This window comes from Anguilla anguilla, chromosome 4 (assembly GCF_013347855.1).
Source record: "Anguilla anguilla isolate fAngAng1 chromosome 4, fAngAng1.pri, whole genome shotgun sequence".
In the NCBI taxonomy this organism is placed as follows: Eukaryota; Metazoa; Chordata; class Actinopteri; order Anguilliformes; family Anguillidae; genus Anguilla; species Anguilla anguilla.
The window spans coordinates 56,300,763-56,320,045 of NC_049204.1; the positions used below are offsets into that span (position 1 = coordinate 56,300,763).

General features: G+C 40.0%; 2 protein-coding genes across 3 annotated transcripts in view; both read left to right on the plus strand.

Annotated features, from left to right (window-relative positions):
• The window catches only part of agbl4 (ATP/GTP binding protein-like 4), a 312,708-nt gene extending 311,211 nt beyond the window's left edge, over positions 1-1,497 (plus strand). Inside the window, exons 12-13 of one of the 2 annotated variants that reach the window (XM_035412247.1) lie at positions 125-221; positions 336-1,497. In XM_035412247.1, the coding sequence (XP_035268138.1) occupies positions 125-221; positions 336-432 (194 nt within the window). In that variant the 3' untranslated portion in view covers positions 433-1,497. The remainder of the gene's footprint in view (positions 1-124; positions 222-335) is intronic. The other variant, XM_035412249.1, reaches the window with a different exon arrangement.
• A 1,844-nt stretch (positions 1,498-3,341) lies between these two features.
• spata6 (spermatogenesis associated 6) lies at positions 3,342-17,776 on the plus strand. Its single transcript, XM_035412250.1, has 13 exons — positions 3,342-3,480; positions 4,437-4,574; positions 4,957-5,005; positions 5,109-5,150; positions 5,303-5,427; positions 5,635-5,715; positions 9,375-9,635; positions 11,717-11,822; positions 11,934-11,998; positions 12,287-12,450; positions 14,521-14,620; positions 16,153-16,232; positions 17,262-17,776. Exons 1-13 carry the CDS (start codon positions 3,388-3,390, stop codon positions 17,419-17,421), a joined length of 1,464 nt encoding a protein of 487 aa, XP_035268141.1. The 5' UTR covers positions 3,342-3,387; the 3' UTR covers positions 17,422-17,776.
• Positions 17,777-19,283: the final 1,507 nt, after the last annotated feature.

Genomic DNA, 19,283 nt, shown 5'->3' on the forward strand with positions numbered 1-19,283 from the left:
AGCATTGCTCATTATCCATTTTGAAAAATATTGTGTGTGTCAATGTTTATGTCATTTTCAGAAGTATGCTAACACAATCTTTTGTCTGTTATAAGGAAGTTGTACCTTAACATGATCCCATTAGACATGAAGCTTGGCAGAAACGTGGCACGTACATTTCTGGATTACTACAGACTTAACAATCTGATTGATGACAATAAGCCCACACATCTCAGCAACAGGTTCTCATATTCTGTTTCCTACACGCATGTTATTTTGTGTCTAATTCTAGAATTATTATACACTAAAGGTTAAGATTAACATCTCATTTGTTGCATCTCTTGTTGTTGTCCCAGCAGTTTGGATGGGCAATCCTATCATCAGGGAAATGGACGGAACCAAGATGGAGAAAAGGGAGAGAGGAGAATCCATGGAAGTAAAGAAGACTTTTAGATTCTCAACAATATCACCATAAATGGCAGTGCATTTCAAGCTGGGAAGCTATGAGCCAGAGACAAAAGTTTCCTTACTGATAGGCATCATCAAATCCTTCATCAAATAAGGAGTGAGGGGACATGGATAACTGCAAAGATTTTCTCCTGAAGCCTCTAGGCCTACAGTTATCCATTAGTATTTGGATAACAGTTTTAATGCACAGCGAAACATCTGTCCTAAATACATCTTCACAGCAAGTTGTTGTATGGTTATGTGATGTCAGGCAGACTTATTGTGGTTCCGTCTGTGGCCTTCATGTTCTTGTGCATAGTGTTCCACAGCAGTTTGGTTTCTTCATATTCTGACCTTTAATTTATTTTTTATGATTGTTCTGACAGCATGGGTGTATGTTTGTACAAAATGTTTAGTTTTATCTTGAATTTCATTTTGAGTGGTGTTTTATTGTATTCCTTGCAGGCTATGGAATGTTTTCATTTTAAATAACTGAAGAAGTGAGCCTTGCCTGAAGTCTCATATTTGAGTTGCATAGGGCAATTTTCAGAAGCAACACTGTACCGAAAAAAACTGTTGTTCTGTATGTTTTTTTTCTTTTGGATGACTTTGAAGTCTTTTCAGCTCAATAATTTGTAAACTAAAGGTTTTCAAGCAAGCATACTTAATCAGACAGCTCAGAAACACAAAAATGGACTTTGTCAAAGATTCCTCTCCCCAGGGTATCTGTGCAAAAATGAAGTTTGATGTCCATTTGCTGTCCTTCCTCCAAGCTTATAGGCTGTAAATGTCTTTTAAACCTTCCTGCACAGTACACCGAATGCTTTGCCCAGCACGGTATAAAATATGAACCATGGGATTTGCTCCCCACAAAAGGCATTGAAAAGTGGGGGGTGAGACAGAGATAGCACAAGCTATCAGTCAAGAGTGGCGTGAAGAACAACATGTATTTTTCAGGCCAGTCATTTGGAATAAGCGCGGCAATCAGTCAGAAAGAACATAAACAAATGAGTTTTGCTTTTTACACGGTAGACAAAAAGATGGAGTTCTAATAAAAACTGAGGAAGAACATCCGTTTGCAGACTTTTTGACTGGGCGTTTGTGTTGGAAAGGCTGCGTCACCTAGCACAGCACGTACGGAAAACTTAGCACAGTTTAACGGCTGCTTTCCCCACCGCTCCGCCTCTGCTGAGTCGCACTCTCTTAGGATGGTGAAGTGTGAAAAGCAGCACCTGGCAGGTTGTGGAAGTGTCACACAGAAAGCTTTCGCTCCATTCTCTTCCCCACTTTACTATCACTGTAACCTGCATCAAGACCCGCTATTCTCTTTAGCTTGCTTCACTAGACCAGACACATTACATCCTAATGATATGTACGCCGTTATGCAAGCCTGGAGACATTTAAATTGTTAATATCATATTTTCCACCTTATTTCTCTACCCAGCAATGGTGACAAAGCTAACTTCATCTGCATTAGCTTCACTTTCTATTAGTTATGCATCAGCTTTTTTTTACCAGACCCCAGCCATCTTGTGTACCCAAGAGGCCAGTTAATTGCACGGCAAACAACAAGCCGGTTCTTAGCCCTGCAGTAAGAGTAGGATGATGTGCACTACACGAAGTGAAGAGGGGCTGATGTGTTTATTAAATACTCAAACCCACAAAGGACAGGGCCTGCCATTTGCAAAAGTGAAATGATACAAATAGTCTATTTTATAAGTGTAAATATAGGAAGATTTAAGTGACAAGTTAATTATTCTCAAAGTGGTTAATACTCTGCATAGTTTAATTCATATTATGATTAATGTTGTGCAGTACAAAGTGAGGGTAACAGGGAGATTATGCTTTTTTATTAGGTCCACATATTTATACTATTTCTAAAATAGCCGACTGCAGCAAAGTGAAAATGAACTCACTCTGTACTTCATTAAACCCACAGGTTCTTTTTTGGTGTAAAGTGAAGACAACATCCCCCCCTCCCAGCAGGATGGGAAAACTTAGTGTTGTTAGTACAGTAACTCAATACATTTTATGGTAGCACCTACAACAGGCAACACTTGCTTCATCTATCCATTGATATAGTTTCATACATTAGATATAATATTGGTATAATTGTAACTGATTTAAGTTTTGAGATGGTTTCATTTTCATTAATCCTTAAATATCTTTTAACTGCACTCAAATGTATTTGTTGCCATTTTTACACACTTTATTTGGGGAATTCATCTCGTTTTTACTCAGCACTATTCGCTGATTAATGGTATGTCTCCTTTCCCACTCTCACTCTGAAAGCGTTTCATCTTTCAAGATTCATTATGGCATCATGGCTTATACTGTTTAGTTGGGTCATTTTATAATTCTTTTTTTTTTTTTCTCACAGGGAAAATTATTACGTGTCCAATCTAAAGAATTAAACTGCTGCTGGGCAGGTTCTGTCATCTAAGAGGACTTAGTTCTGTTTAAGCAAAATGCAATTCTTCTGAGTGCTGTTATTAAAATATTAGCCTAATTTTCACAGGGTACTTTAGTACCACCCCATGCCTCTCCAGGTAAATCGCACTTAAACATATTAAAAAATGTAACTTATTATACTCCCGATCCAAAGTAGCCAGTGAATGATGTGGCACAATAGCAAACACATTGGATAAACCAACAAAGTTTATAAACCTTAGAACCATTGCAAGAAAGCTAATAAAAGCCAAGCAAGACAACCCAAACATATATCTCACGAATAACTGAATTTCTCATGCTGTACAAATCTACTGCATTGGTGATGATAAAGGGGTAAAAGGTAATTAATTTGCCAATATTTTGGCTGCTGTAGTAACCACCAAACCGAACTAGCAGCAACATTCGTTTTTTTACACGACCTCAGTTTCTATATGGTCACATGATCTGTATGGTCATTTCCTGTTTTGCAACAGTGGCGTCTCCGGCAGCTATGACAACAGAAGTTTTAATATGGGTGGGTTGACACCACTAAAGAAGAAAACTTTGGCCTGTAAAATGCCCCAGAAAGTGCTGAAATGCACCGTGGAAGTGTATATTCAAGCTGTAAGTACGGTTATATTCACTATCCAAGTTTGAAAGCCATAGCTAGCTTGCTATCCACTTTTAGCACTGATTGTTAACATACCCAGCTTGAAGCTTGTCGGTCAGCGTCATATGGAACGGAGCAAAAGAAATAGGACTGGCTAGCTAACCAACTAGTTGAAAACTGATTGATCAGCTAATTTTGGAAATCTAATTAGCTAGCGTGTTCGTTGTTAATATTCGATAGTTACCTAGCAGATATATTGCTAACTAGACTAGCAGATAGTACGAAAGAGAACGGTATAGCTTGTCAAATCTACAGCTTCCGATTATCATTACATGCACAATAGCTATAGATAGTTAACTAGTTATTAGCTGACTATAGCCCACCAAGTTAGCTAGCAAGTCAACTTGCCACCTTTTCTCAGGCAGTGTATTGTAGCCCATACCAAAGTAACTACTTGTAAAGATTGGAGATCTTAATACCTTTAACATTGCATAGAAATCAACCGAGTGATGTTGCACGGCGGAATCATTTTTGACTGACACACAATAAAACCAATAGCATTCAATACCACTTATGAGTGGTTGGCAGTTATACAATTGAAGTGTTGGAATAGAAAATATTACGAATGAAGGGTTTATTTTGGGAGTGTTGCAAACATACACTGATAAAATCTGTATCTCAACAAAAACACATTTTTAACTTACAAAAAATCCAAGTTACTCACTCATGCGAAGCACTGTCTATAAATCAGTAATTCAAACTTTTGGCCTGACAGTATTGATATCAAAATGATATCACCAATTTACAGCAAGGGTTCCAAAGAAAGCTTTGTGATTCTGGCCAACTGAAAAATCCTTTGGCCCAATCTATTGCCCCGAGAATAATAACTAAATATTTGAAAATCATCAGCACATTTACTGTTTTTCTGTTTGATTGTGTACTTCATTAATGCATATTTTGTCATTGCTAGATTACCTGCCCAGGAGTGGTGCTTCCATACCAACCAGATGTATACCTAAGTGTTTGTGTCATGGGGCAATACCAGAAGACTCTTTGTGTGCCTCCAGTTTTCCCACTATTATTCCATGAAAAGATGGTGTTTGAGAAGGTAGGATAGGACACAGGATCAGCATTGCCTGGAAATGAGTGCAGCGATTGGGCAGGGTATTAATATAATTTTAAATGAGTGCCAGACATGAACATTGTATCCTTTATCTTTGTTTGAGAATTAGCCTAATTAGTATTTTATACTTAATTTGTTTCTTTTGTTTTCTCACAGCCATAAAAATGCCCTTTTAAATTGTAAAACTACAATTTTATCCACAGACAGGCATGTTGACAGTTCTAGATTAATGTTACACGCCATCTCTCCATCTCTGTTTGAAATATTATAACCTTTTAAACCTCAATGTGCAATAGAGGTCTTGGATCCATTTGCCACTGTTAAAAAGCTGTATGCAATACTTGAATGTGTGGTTTTCCCCCACAAGGCCTTTTCAGAAGCCATTGACCCAAGTGACATTGCTGATCTCCTGGAGCGTAAGTGATCCCTTGTGGGCTATTTGCAATCTTTAACCTTTACGCACACACACACACACACACGGTATAATAAATCGACTACTTCTGTGTGTTCTCTTTACAGTTGACACAACCTCCTTTGAGCTGATTCAGCTTGTTCCCCCAGGTATACTGCATTTCCGTCTGAATTTAAGCCCTCTTAGGCATTCCGAGTCATTTCCGTGCACAGTCGTGTCTTGCACCTTTAACATAAAAACTAAAGACGAAAAGTAATGTAGTCTTAAACAAAGTCTGACAGCAGTGTGCCTGTGACTGCAGAAGGAGAAATCTTGGCCACAGTGGAGGAGAACACACGGGACTTTCTGTATCCAGGCCCCAGACTGACCCCCAGAGCTTCTGGTCCTGAGAGAGAGCTACTAATGAAGAGATCCATCTCTTTCCCTGTAGGTCCCTCCCTCAGATGGGGTTTGAAATACCTCCAATATATTTCTAAAATCAGCCATTCATTTTGTTGCTACTATTACAAGTACTGGTTTCAGATTGTTGCCACTAATTGATCTGGCAACCATCTTGCTATCAGCAGGTGCCCTCTGGTATTGTTGTTTTTTAACCTCCTGTTTCAAGAGCTTTCTTTTCTGGTCTTTCATTAGGGAATTTCTCCCAAAATAGAATTCTCGACAACTTCTGTCATTGAGGAATGTGAGCTGAAAGATGGCCAGCCCGCCACCCCTGTAAGTTCATTGTTTCTTTAACTTCTTACCAGCCCTGTCTCATCTGTGCTCACTGCGACATTTCTTAATCATGGACAACACTAGCATGTAAACTTTTTGTGGTCAGGTAAGCCTCAAATCCAAATGCATTAAGTTAAATAGCTGCTCAAACACTGCCATTTCAATATTTTATGCACTACATTTACAATATGCTCTTGAATTTTTTGTGTGTGTGCATCTAGGTTAAAGTCAGATAAATAACGGCTGGGTGTATACATTAACTAGTGAAGTGGTCCTCGACAAGTCAAGCGGACAGACATTTTGTCTGTTATTGATTTCGGAGGTAAAAAAAGGGAGAGATTGATCCTGTGACAGATAGGTATTCCGAATCATTGTCAAAGTAGCTGCAGCTGGGTGTTGAGGAATTATCCCTATACCTGTAAAGAATGGCACTGTCAACCAGTTTAATTGTGTTCTTCCAAATACTATTTTCTTTGCATAGATCTTGACATTTAAGTCGTTTGGCAACATGTTTTGGGTGTATCAATCTCTTGCGAAAGGTAATTACAGAGACCAGATCATTAGAATTGATATCCTCGCCTGAAATCTGTAGTTTGGTCTTCAAGGCTCTTTGTTGGGACAAACATCCTGTTCATTGGTCCGTCAATCAATGTTCATCTCCGAGCCTCGATGCTCCTCTCGAATGCATAAATACGAAAGGCTGTGGCACTCCACAGGTTACCAAAAGCGAAAATTCTCAATCTTAGGTTACAATAATATGTGCTGATACATTTTCACCAAACCTCTGTCTTTGTCAGAGGGTGCCAAATTAATCATCACATCCATTTCAAGTTATGGTATAAATAAAATGGCATAATTACAAATACAAGTGCAAGATCTGCACTTGTATCGGAATCATACATAGTTGCTGAATTCAAAATTTAAAAAATAAAAATAAAATTGAGCATTTCAGTTTGGATAAGAAAATAACATACCCTATTCATTTCCTGAATGGGTAACAAGAATCACAATTGATTTTTTATTTTTAAGCATAAAAGAGTTTTCCCTCATGATTCCATTATCCATTTCATTATTTCAGCCATTTTATTTTCAGTGTTGATTTTCCATTTAACAAATACTTGGGGGGAAAAAAGGCAGCGTTTAACAAAAACCTCCCAAATCTGTTTTCTTTTAACAAAAAGTGTACTTTCTGTGAGCACTGTGAAATCAGGGGGCCATATTCCAAGGCTCATTATAAGAGCCATTCATTTTAATGGAAATTATTGATAAAGTGCCAGGCATTGAAAGAGGCTGGACGTGCTGTAATGACCCAGAAGGAGATCTGGATCAGCCCTGAGACGGAGAGAACCCTCACTGCAGTGCTCGCCTCGTGCCTTAACGATGCTGATGGATATTTAGGAATCGCATTAAAGCGGCAGCTTGAACAACGTGTTGAATCATTTCCCTGTTTTAACATCCTTCTGCCGGGGTCCATAATAACTCCTTTCCCTCCAATTGACCTGCTCTTGGGTGCACAGTTGACTATACCTCTTGATGTTTCATTTTTTTCTAGTCCTTCAGACAACTGTCATACAGATTTCTGGCACAGATGATTCTTACGCCTTTTTCTATGCATGTGTCTGCTTTGCAAAGTCTCCTGTTTTTGGACTCGACACAGTGTTCTGTTAAATGGGTTTTTCTCTGCCTGCTTTGCATGCATTTGAACAGGGCTCGTTTCTTGTTTAATAAGCTACTTGTGGCTCTGGCTTTGTTGTTTCAAGGACATTCTGCTTTATCGCCCATTACCAATACCACCAGGCCCACTAATCACATCAGACAAGCGCGACTCCTGGTAGAAAAAGGGCTCCTTTGTGTTTTGACCAAAAAAAAAGGAAAAGAACGAAGAAAAAAAGAAAAAGAATGCTTAGTTTAATTTCATTAAATCTGTCTTCTCCAAATAGCAATCTCAATCAGGATTTATTTATTCCACTTTTAAAAATGAGTTAATATGCCAGGATGTTCCAATTAGCATTTAAATTATCTTTATTTTCACAGCCATGTAATGCCATTATCATATTTGTCTGAAGCTGGCCATCAAATGCAATTAACATTTTTTTAAACTTATTTATCCCAGCATCGCCTGCAGGAAAACTGTTATTGCAACTCAGAATTATGTTAGCTGCTATTAGAATTATTGAAGTAATTTGCTGGCAAAGGTGATATTAGCTGTTGTACAGGAGCATGATGTTTTTAGTCTAATGCTTTTGTAGAAGAAATAAAGTCAGTGGAGAACTATTGTCTGTGCAATAAGCCTGGTTCATTATTTTCATAATTTCTAACTCAAATCTTGTTCTTTGTTGGCATTTAGTTTCCATTCCACAATAAAACAATGCCGAAATTGAGCTTTCTCTGAGCTGTGCAACGGAAAATGACTTAACAGACCTAGAACTGATTTTCATATAGGCAGTGTAAAACATTTTAGGTTAGTATATGCCAGTACGCATATGTATAAATCAGCAGCAACAAATGCGACAGGTTAGTCAGCCTGATGATTACCTGCAGATGCTGTATTTTGATGCTTAAATGAGATTATCAGAATTTTTATTTTAAGGTACTCCATACTGTGAATGAAAGGTGGAGGCTAGTCCTTTTTGTGGTCCCATTGTATTCCTTCTTATTAAGTTTCCAGGGGACTTCACAGTGATTGGCTGTATAAAATAAACAACACGGGTAATGAGATATATTGCATGCTCAAGAACAGGATACACAAATACAATTATTCAGAGAAAATGTTTTTTTTTAGCAAGCAGTAATTTTAAGTCCCGACACGGTTGGTGTTGGAACCCCTAAACTACTAAAAGAACATCCAGAAATTATCCCCTTATAGCTGTGAGTCTTCTCAGGAATGTCTGTATCAGCTTTGCACATTGAGATTCCAGGATTTTCTTTACATGAAATTTGCTCTGAAAGGTCAGACAAAGAATGTAAGTGCACAGCAATTTTTATGTCATACCACAGATTTTCAGATTTAAGTCTGGGCTTTGGCTGGGCATTTCCAGAATACTGGCCATCTTGTATTTAAGCAATTCCTTTGTATTTTTGTCGTGTACTTTGATTCGTTTTCCTGTTGGAACATGAATTTTCACCCTAAATTCAGGATATGGACTAAAACAGGTTCTTCTCAAGGATTTTTTCTGTATTTGGCTCTATCCATCTTGCCCTTGATGGCAGCAAGTTTTCCAGTCCCTCCTGCTGAAAATCAACCCTGTAGCATGATGCTGCCACCACCATCTTGACAGTAGGGATGGTTGGGTGATGGCTGCATTTAGTTTGTGCCAAAAATATTGTCATTCAAGCGAGTTACTTGTATAGGAGTAGAAAAAAATCCTTGTATTTTAATTTGACTTAGCAACACAGAAAAATTATATAATCAATAGGGGTTGAGTAAAAACTTTCAGAAGGCACTGTGTGCTTCCGACCATTGTCTTGCCAAACAGTCCATTTGCATCCTTTCCATCCTTTCAACAAAAGTATCCTTCTCCAGATGCCAAATCTGATGCTGTACTCTGGAAGAAACTGAACTGGTGCCCATCTAACATAAACAGTTGACGTGTAGTAGACTTAAGATATTCAAACTTGCAGTTTTAGTTGTCTCAGTCTCTCTGTCTGTCCACTCTCAGGCCTGCCATCCGACTCCAGTGAAACCCCGATCTGGCAGGAGGACCAATAAGAGCCCGGGGTCTGCTGCGAAAAGAAAACCACAGGCCACTGCGTCCAATAGCTACGAGCATCCCACGGTGGCCTCCCAATCGCGCTCTCCCTCTCCCTACACCCATCGCCGCATGTGCCAGCTCTCGGAGGACAACGCTCAGCGGCTCAGCCACCTGCAGCTGGGGCCTTACAAGTTTAAGAAGGAGTCGGAGAGCCAGCCCCCCTTCGTGGTGCGTAGTCTTCTGCCTTCTGTGTGTTTGAGTGCGCCTCATATTGCCTCTGTGTTCTTCACAAGAGAGGGCACGTAATTATTTGGAATTAAGAGTAGAATTAGTTGTAATATTGAATTGCTTCACCCCCTGTAGTACACTGATCTTGTTTAATGATGATATAGTGTATTTGTTTATTTGTTTATTTATTTTGAAAGGGAACTCCACTGGAAATACAAGAGTTTGTGTTCTGACTTTAAAATGAAGATTTTATTTTCTCTGATTATTTCTCTGATTATGTATATTATAAATCACTTTGCCTGTTGTTATGTCACAACAGGTGGCATTCAGGCTCTGAATCCTGAGCTTTTCATTTCGGGATTTTTTGTTGTTGTTTTTTTTTTAAATAGCAGAAATATTTCTGCTCTTAACCCCTCAGTGTTAACATGGGATAACGTAAAGATCTTGTATTAGCTTTTGTGCAAACACTGCAATGTATCTAACAGGCTTGAATGGGTAAATCCTTTACCCTCTCCTCTGTATGCAGATCATTAGCCATTCCTTAGTGTCTTAAACTAGTCTAGCTTGCTAGATCTATATGGGGTAGTGAGGTCGTATTCACTACAATTTTATATTAAGCCATTTTGCATATTTTGGAATCTACCATATCAAGACTTTAAGAATAATAACTTGGGTAGTTGTGTCAGTACCCTGCATTCTGAATAACATAGCAAGCTAACATTGCCCATAGTGTAACAATACTTTAGTACCCTCTAACCCACTAACTGAAATGTAATAAATTAATTTCACATACTCTGATTCCAGAGTATAAAAAGTGCCTGTTTTGAGGAATGCAAGTGAAGTATTTTGAACGCTGTGGTCTGAAGACCCTTCTCTTCAGTCTGTACCTGGTTAACAGATTAACTCTGTCACTACTCTACAGGGTATTCCCAATCTATGATTTCTCTTATCACATGTATCCTTCTAACTTGATCCTCTAGCACTTTCATATTACCCTTTTATCTTCATCCAGCACTTATATTGCACATGTATCATTATCTTGATGTTGTAGGTCTATCTTATCTTGTTGTCATGCCTCATTCTAGTTTGACTTGTCATAACTTTCTGACCTAGTCTATTCTTACCGTGTGAACTGGACTTGATTTCCATTGCTATGGATAACGGTTGCATCATGAGTATTGCACCTTATCGGACCTGTGTTTTGTAGTTGTCTAACGACCTTTGGTATCCCCTTATTGTATGTAGCTTTGGATAAAAGCGTCTGCCAAATAAAATGTAATGCAAGTTGCAGCTACTGGTGAAGTGAGAAGTGGGTAGAAAACATTGAACACCTGTGTATTGTTTGGTGAAATTCCCCTTTAAATTTATGCAGAACGGCAGGCATTTGCTGGAGTCTTTTTTGTTTGTTCTTTGTTGTTTCAGTTTGATTAGTTTTAAGTGTTCATTGGAATCACAGCGAGTCCTGAGGTATAAATATCAAAGTGAGCGTGTTATTAAAGCAGATATGTGGATTTGGTGGCGATATTAGCATGGCATTTCCTACAATGTGGCCTTTAAATGGGAACATTTCGCAGAATGAATCCCGGGGCGACAATTAACCTAGGTAATTAAGAGTCAAACCGTGATTAACAAATACTTTCCCATTGAAGGAGCTTAGCCCACAGAATGCATTATCCATGTGTGTTTAAAGTCTGCACGCTTGTTTGTGCGGAAGTAAATAGCTCATTTCATTAGCGAGGGTGATAATATTGCTATTTAATTGAGGTGCCACCATTTTAATTGAAGTCTGTGGGAGTTCAGTCGTACAGGCACCTGAGTGGAGCCGCAGAAAGAAAGGTTGTCCTTCCCCAAACTTTCTCTGTTTGGTTTAACCTTTTGTGTTCTTTCTAGAAAGTGATTAATGTCGGAATGAAAGGCAAATACGGATGATTAATTGAGGATTCTGTCTTGTTTGTCCACGGAAGCTGGGCCTACACTGGCAGTCTCTCTCCCGTAGCTGGGAAATGGACTTGCCTGGAGATAATAGTAGTTCCTCGTGTTTAACGGAGTGTCAGGAGGTAGTGACTGTGTGCTCTCCGCAGGTCCCCCGGACTCTGAGTGCCTCCTTAAACGAGACCCCCTCGTCCCAGCTCCCATCCTCTTCCAAGAGGAGCTTGTCTGCCAGCTACACCGCGGACAGCACGCTAGGTCTGTGCGCACGCCTTTCTGACTCCTCATGTGTTCAGTAAACCATTTCATCCGTATGCATGTGACTGTTATCCCTGCGCGCTTATTCATTTCTGTTTGTTTTCTTTCTAGATCCCTCCCTTATCGGCAGTTATAGACCAAAGCCTCCCAGAGGACAAGTGCAAACAAATGTTAAGGTTGAATTCCTATGAAATTTTCTGACTGCAAAAATCACCGTTGTCAAAGCGAAAGAAATTTAATTTTAGCAGTGATCTGTCCATGTTCTTTTTTTATATAAACGTTTGGCATGATAGAAAGGCGCACAGCAAGCGCAATGCTGCCCCCTGCTGTCACGGGGAGAGTTTTTGTGTGGCCTGCAGTAGCTACAGCAGAGCAGAATCCCGTGGGGTGAGGGCGCACACAGGGGATCGGGTAACTGCGGGCCAATCCCGTGTTCCGTCTGCATGAGCTCTGACTTTCCGCAGGTGAACAAAGGCTCCCTGAAGGTCTCGGAGTCCCCCGGAGAATTTTCCGCAAATAAGCGCAATGGCACCCCTAGTGGTGGTCCGCTGACAGTGCAGTCTACCCCAGCATCTGGCAAAAGGATTGCCCAGAGCCCCCTGCTGAACCGCTCTTCCCTGAGGGAAAGGTATGCCCCCGCTGTCAGCACACACCTGCCTTCCTGCATAGGCTGTCCTGCATTTTCTCTTTATTTGCATTTTATTTTCATGGACGAATGCTTGTTCAAAAACCTCAGTATTTGGTCTTTTGGCTTTCCCACAACCCTCTTCAGGTGCATTTACATGGTGTAATGGAGTGTAATTAAAATGTATTTATGTATTTTTTTGTCTTCACTGTCCCCAACTGGTATTCTCAGATGAAATGGTGTTGTTTTTTGCGGTCTGAAATCATTGTATTGTGTTGTTTTTTTTTTTTTTTTTTTTTTTTTGTTTTTTTTTACTCCCGGGTTAAAAAAAGACCTGAATGATATTTATAAGAATTTGTTTGGAATTTGTCATTCTTAGTCTGAAACCATTCCCATTTGCTCTGTTGATAAAAGGCAAGGGAAGGTGAGGGGGGGGGTGTAGTCTCCCCCATATGAATTTCCAATTATATAGTATTGACAAAATGTGAACCTCATGCGAGCCCAGCCAAATAAAACGGAGCGTATGCGTCTAATCTTTATTGTGATCACACGTGGCAGCCAAGATGAATTTCCCCCTTCTTCAAATTATGGGATCTGATGTCCTGTCATGTTCGTTCATTACCTAAAAGAAAACAAAAAAAAAAAACACCCGCGGAAAATGGTATTGATTGTGTTTCTGCGAAACTGAACGCATTTGACCTGACGCGCGGTTTAATAAATTCTGAGAGACCCTGTCATTGATCCGAACAGCTGCGAGCTAAACCGCACAAATGTTTGTTTGTTTGGTCCTCTACCTCCTTTCTCTGCTCATAGTAAACATCGAAATCAATAGACAATTTTAAAACTGAAAGTAAATTGCGAGAAATGTATGGTGCTTCTCTCTCGGTTGAAAATGTGGTGAAAGTCGTAAAGCCGGAGATTACCCCGCCATCGTAGATTCCGACAACAGGCCGGGAAGCACGTTTTTCGGAAATTCTTTGATGGGGAACAAATGGCAGGTGCTTAACTGAAGTGTGCCGTCCAGTGTGACTGTTGATGTTCTTAGGATGTGTCTTTTTTTAAAGACATCTAAAACAGTGTCTGCACCAAGCCCTTTCAAAATCAAAATCAGTATGAGCATTAGAGAGGCAAGCACATATTGGGTCTGGCTACTTTTCTTTCATAAAAATAGCACTTATGATGGTTTTCTGTACCTACTGAAATTACTGAGGAAATTTTAAACCAAGTACTTGAGTACCTGAGGTCAGTATCTGATGGACTGGCTGTAAGACCAACACTACAACACTGGTAGTGTTGATAGTGTATAATGTAGACTTTGAGAAAAGTCACATTTATGGGTGTAGATTGAGGGCATAACATACAGAAGCAACCCCCTTGTGCTAATCGTGGAAGATATTTGGAATAATTACATGAACATTATACATGTGTACCTATCTTGTTTTAAACATATTGCACTTCTCACAATCCAGTACTACTCTGAGCAGGTTTTGCTGAAGCTCAAAGCCAAACCATTCCTGGATGAAGAGCACAGACTAGTGGTCAAAAGGCGTACCTGCATACTGACTGAGTAAATGAGCATAACTAAAATGAGGGTGTTAGGATTATCATGTTGAGTCTACGTACTTACTATACTGAGATTACTTAGCTGTTATGCATTTTCTGCTCTCCTCCCACAAGCCATATGTGAGTAAAATGCATTGTTTTTGTTCTGTTTCCTTGATACGTGACAGTCAGCGGTACATCTGAGGGAAGTCTGTGCAGCCGATGATAAACTATTATGAGCTTTTATGTTGTATTTTACGCCTGTCATCCCAGCTGTCATTCCGAGGTGTCAGAGTGACGCATTCCATAAGCCAATGACAAATAACATGGCAAAATGAAATGTGGGCAGGGTGTTAACAGCTAATGTGATTTCGAGCATCGCACAACAGAGCGGCCCTTGCCTGACTTACATTTTCCTTTTATTTTTTTTAATGCACAATTCAAATCCTGTTTGCCTTTAGATCATCAGAAACACCATAATAAGATAAACGTGAATGATATCTCCTTTAATGTGAATGTCTCTGGTCTCAGGTTCCAGAACAGTCCGTCCAGCCCCGGTCAGTGGGAAGAGATACATCGCAGAGTTCAGAGGTTGCTGAAGACCCATGGCGCCCACAGAACACTCACGTTTGTAAGTAGAACATGGCCTTTTTCCAGCAGATCAGTGACAAGCAGTACGAGACGTGTACAGTGACGCAAGATAGGAAGGAGACTTTGAAAAACCGAACCCACTTGTTTCATTGATAATTTTGACACACCCTTTGAAAATCATCACCATCAAACCAGATCTGTCTGGGTGTACTTCCGTTTAATTCACCTCTCTGTGACACGGGTGAATGAATCATTTCTGGCTGCGTTCCACATGACTTTCCTCCTCACTTCTATTTTAAACCCCTCGAATTACCTGTGAAGTTTCGAGGCTTTGAGTCGGGGATCTTGAGAAGTGGCAGGTGCGCTGTTATAAAGCGTCGCCTCCTACACTTTCCGCTGGAATATCCTGACGCCAGAGCCGAGCGACATCTCGCTAATTACTTTAAAGCTGCAAATCCTCTCTAAATGAAAAAGAGGTGGCGCTCTGCGGGAGGGTGGATCTCCAGGCACAAAGCTGCTGTTGAGGGCTCATCTCCCTGACACAAAAAGAGGGAAGTTGGTACAAGTGGCTTCTCAGACGGCTGCCGGCGCCAGACAAGGCTGAATCTGAGCTTTAAGAGAAAAAAAAAAATGTAGTTCGTACATAATTAAAAGGGGAAAACGGGGGGATTTATTTAAAGAGTATTAAATCATCCAACTGACAGAACTGACCCCACCGCTGATTAGCAGTTTTTAAATAATAACTATAACTAGTTGTACATTTAACATTATTATTGTTGTGCAGCAGCATTGGTTTAGTATAAACCAGTATATTAGGTTTTGCTAGGTTTCCATTCCATTTTACATAAACATCAGCATTCATGTTTACGGATGCTGATATTATAGATGAACATCAACATTCGTTTTCAAAACCTACTTTAAATTTTGGTCACTGCTTATTTCCAGGGTGATATCACAAATCCAGGCCTAACACTTAATGGGTGTCTTATCTATTTGGAATTTTCATTGCAGAATCGGCTAATTATTGTTTTGTTTTGTATTGCTGAATGTTTGTGATATCAGCATGTTGCAAACTCCATAACACTTTTCTTTTGGTGGGCACCAGTCCATTTGTACATTTTCAGTCAGAGTACATAAATAATGTGTTAGTTTTTCTTTTTCTTTTTTAGTGTTCTATTTCAGTTTTTCTGAAAGTAACATTTGTCTTTTCAAATATCTTTTCTTCTTATGGGTATGGGTATGTTATGGCAACAAAAAAACACCAAGGAGATTCAAGCATTACCAAGTGAACAGTCTAGTTATATTTTGTGTTTTGTTGGGAAAGTGATATATTTGTAATATTATGAAATTGATGGTTGATTCTTTTTGATCATTTGTACCTTTTTTTGTACTTCAAAAATGACATTAGAAGTACTGAAATGTCCACTGCAAAGCGGCGCTGTCGCTTCAGAGCATTACTCTGTCCCTAAATGCCTTTGCGGAGCAGCACGTTTTTTATTTTTATTTTATTTTATTTTATTTTTTACCCTTGACTCCCTGCTTTGATGACAGTCCCCGCGTTATTGTTCTCAGGAGCGGGACCGTGCGACGGGGGAGCCTGGCCGGCGCGGGCCTCCGGTCTCCTGCGATGACAGCCCCGTCCTGCGGGACAGGTAAACACTTTATCCCTGTCGCCGGCGGCAACTCGCCGCTGACACCGTCACGTCGTAATGGCGGGTAAGCGGGCGGCCGTTCGTGCTCTGATGTGGCCTAATGGGCGCCGCGTCTCCTCACGCTGTGACAGGCGCTTTTAGCGCCGCCATTAGATTCAAATTGCCGTCCCTTTCTTATTCGTTTCGGGTCGCTTTGTGATCCGCGCGTACGGTTTTGTTTGGGCTTTCCGCACACGGAACGCAACGATGGACTAAATAATAACGATTGTATTAGGACAAAAACAATAAAGAAAGATTGTCGGTTTTCTGTTGGCTCCACGCTGTAAAACTTGTTCGTTCAGCTCACCAAGAACTTTCTAACATTTAGTGTTTTCCCTTATTTACAGGCATGTTTATTTAGTACAGGGAAACTAGTACTGTTTCACCTGTCTAGGCATAATCCATGTGCTGGTTTACCTCAATTTGTGAATTCTGAAAGAACAAAAGAAAAAAGATTATATACACCAGAGTAATTAAGACTAAAACATGGTATTAATTCATACTGTTCATTGCTCGATTACGTAAGGACCTTCCCTAGGTAGGTTTGTAATTGTACTTCTTAAGAACATTTCATCATCAGGTTCTGTTGGAAGTGACTGAGCATAAATATCATTTGGTTACTTGTATTGCTGTTGGTGGTTTATTGAAAGAGTTATCACTCATTTAGTGGCGTTTCTGTCTTTTTGGGGATTAGCCAGACCTCAAGTCTTACTGTGGATGAAGGGAATTAGTGGAATCTGTCATTACTGTTGTACTATTATTAAAAAATAAAACACTTTGAGCTGCAGCCCGTGTATGAAAGGTACAAATAAGGTTTATTATATTATTGCAGTTATTTACTCTGTCTTTGAATTTAAGAGCATCAAAACCAATTGCAGATTTGGTGTAAATGTATAGTGCTGAACTGAAATTCATTTAATTTCAAATGTGAACTGCTTGTCCAGTTTGAAGCCTTTTTCACTGCAGATGATCACGTGTTCTTTCCTCCAGCGCTGGGATCCCCGGTGAGGCTTCGGTCCATTTGGGCAACGGAGCTTTCTGGTCAAACAGAGCCGCCCAATACAGAGGGAAACCCCACAGAGCCGTGTTCGAGGACAGTCTGGGTCAGATATACAAGAGCCTATACAAACAGGCCTCTGGAACCAACTAGGAGTCCAGTCATCCATCAGCCACTGACATTAGCTGTACTGTAATCCGCCCGTGAATAACACTGAACCGGGTAACAATCATTCTAAGAGCAAAATGTCTGTCTTGAGATTCAAATAAACAAACATTAATGTCTGCAGATTTGGCAGCTTACCCTTTTTATCTCCTGTCTCACACATTTACCGTAATAAGTTTGCACTCCGATAGTATTGAATTAGCATGTACACTGGTTTACGCTCTGTACTAATTCTTTTTTAGATACGCATATCCTGTGTAAGAGAGTAACAAGTTATGCATAATATAATGAAATATTTATTTTCTGTATTTTATTCATTGAATTAAACTGCTTAATTAAACCAGATATGTGTTTTATGTTTACACAGTACAAGAAAATTCCTGTAAGGTTCCTACTTAACTATAAGTGGATTGTGGGGGGGGGGGGGGGGGTAGGGGGGCGGAAGGATCGTCTTTACTGGCTGGCCTAATCGGACGTCTATACTTCCTGCAGTAACTCGGGTTTCTGCTGACACACAGAAGCCCATGGCTTAATTTTCTGCACGGCTAAGCACTCCTCCTCCTCCTCTCCGTGCCGCTGACCTTTTCTAGCTCATTTTCGCGTCCTCGTTTGAGCAGAATCTCTTGGATCAGCTCGAACGCAGAAACACTGCGTGCTGCGCGTGCAGCGGGGAGTCTCCTGAGGTCCTCCAATCACACGCGGCGAGGCGCGATTCCCAGAATTCCCCACGCTGTACCAGGATGCCCTGAATCCCCACGGCCTATCAATGTGGCAGCCCCTCTGTTGTACGTTCACTCCTTTCAAACTATTCCGTTAAAAACACGCAATGAACGATACTGCAATGGACCAACAAATGCACTTGGTATATGGAATCTGTATATATGCAATTATATTATTTATTCAGATGTTTTAGATTTAGGCTTTGTACGGAACACCAAGAGTGCCACAATGATGAATAAAAGAATAAATGTGGAAGTATAAAAATGAATAATAGGAAATTAATGTTAAATTAAGGAAATAATGTAAAAATATATAAATTAATTGAAATCTTAAAATTAATATAGAAATATAACCAAGTTTTTATCATTTTCATATTTCAGAAAGATAAGTGAGAAATATTCAGAGGTGAAAAGTCCATGGGTCAGAAAGTATCATCCATCTAATTTCACCAATTGTACCTCCCACTTTAGATAAGCAAAATGCAGGTGATTGGAGCAAAATATTGGGGAGGACTTTCACTTTCTAAACCTGGATTTTCCACTTCTGGCAATATAGCAATCATGTACCCGAGAAAGCTAGCAATCAGTTTTAGATTTGTAAATCTAAACTTTACAGAAGAGGTGACATGGAGCGTTAGATCTCGTTTTTTCTCAGCACCAGTGGTTCATTCAAGTCATTGATTGGCTAAGGAATCCACAAACCTTGGGCCTTCATTTGCAGTTGATTGAAAGGACACCCCAGCCATACAACATAGTGGGTGCAGAAGACGGGGAGAGGCTCTAAATAAATATGTTAATTCAGAATGAATGTACTAGATGAGGATCTGGAGGAGCAGACTGTAGCGTAGTTCTCAAGTCTGCCTTTTCTTCTCAGAGCTTTCACACTGCCAGCTGGGCTCGAGAGCCCATCAGCACAGAGCCAACAGGATCCTGGCATCAACAGGGCGTTCTGGTAGAACCGGGCAAACATATGTTTATTGCTTTGTGGTGTGCGGATTTGCACAAGTAGCAGGAGGAGTGGGTTTGATCTTTCAGAAAATACAGAGTTCTTCAGGCAGGTTACACAGTGGAGTGCTATTGTGTTAAAAATAATAATAATAAAACAGCAGGATGCAGTTGTCTTACCTCTAG

Bases quoted from the DNA above. Each gene is read 5' to 3' on its own strand.
- spata6 (XM_035412250.1), top strand. From the start codon at position 3,388: ATGGGTGGGTTGACACCACTAAAGAAGAAAACTTTGGCCTGTAAAATG. The intron at 5,428-5,634 runs GTAGGTCCCTCC...GTCTTTCATTAG, and splicing joins AGAGATCCATCTCTTTCCCT to GGAATTTCTCCCAAAATAGA. The intron at 14,621-16,152 runs GTAAGTAGAACA...TATTGTTCTCAG, and splicing joins CCCACAGAACACTCACGTTT to GAGCGGGACCGTGCGACGGG.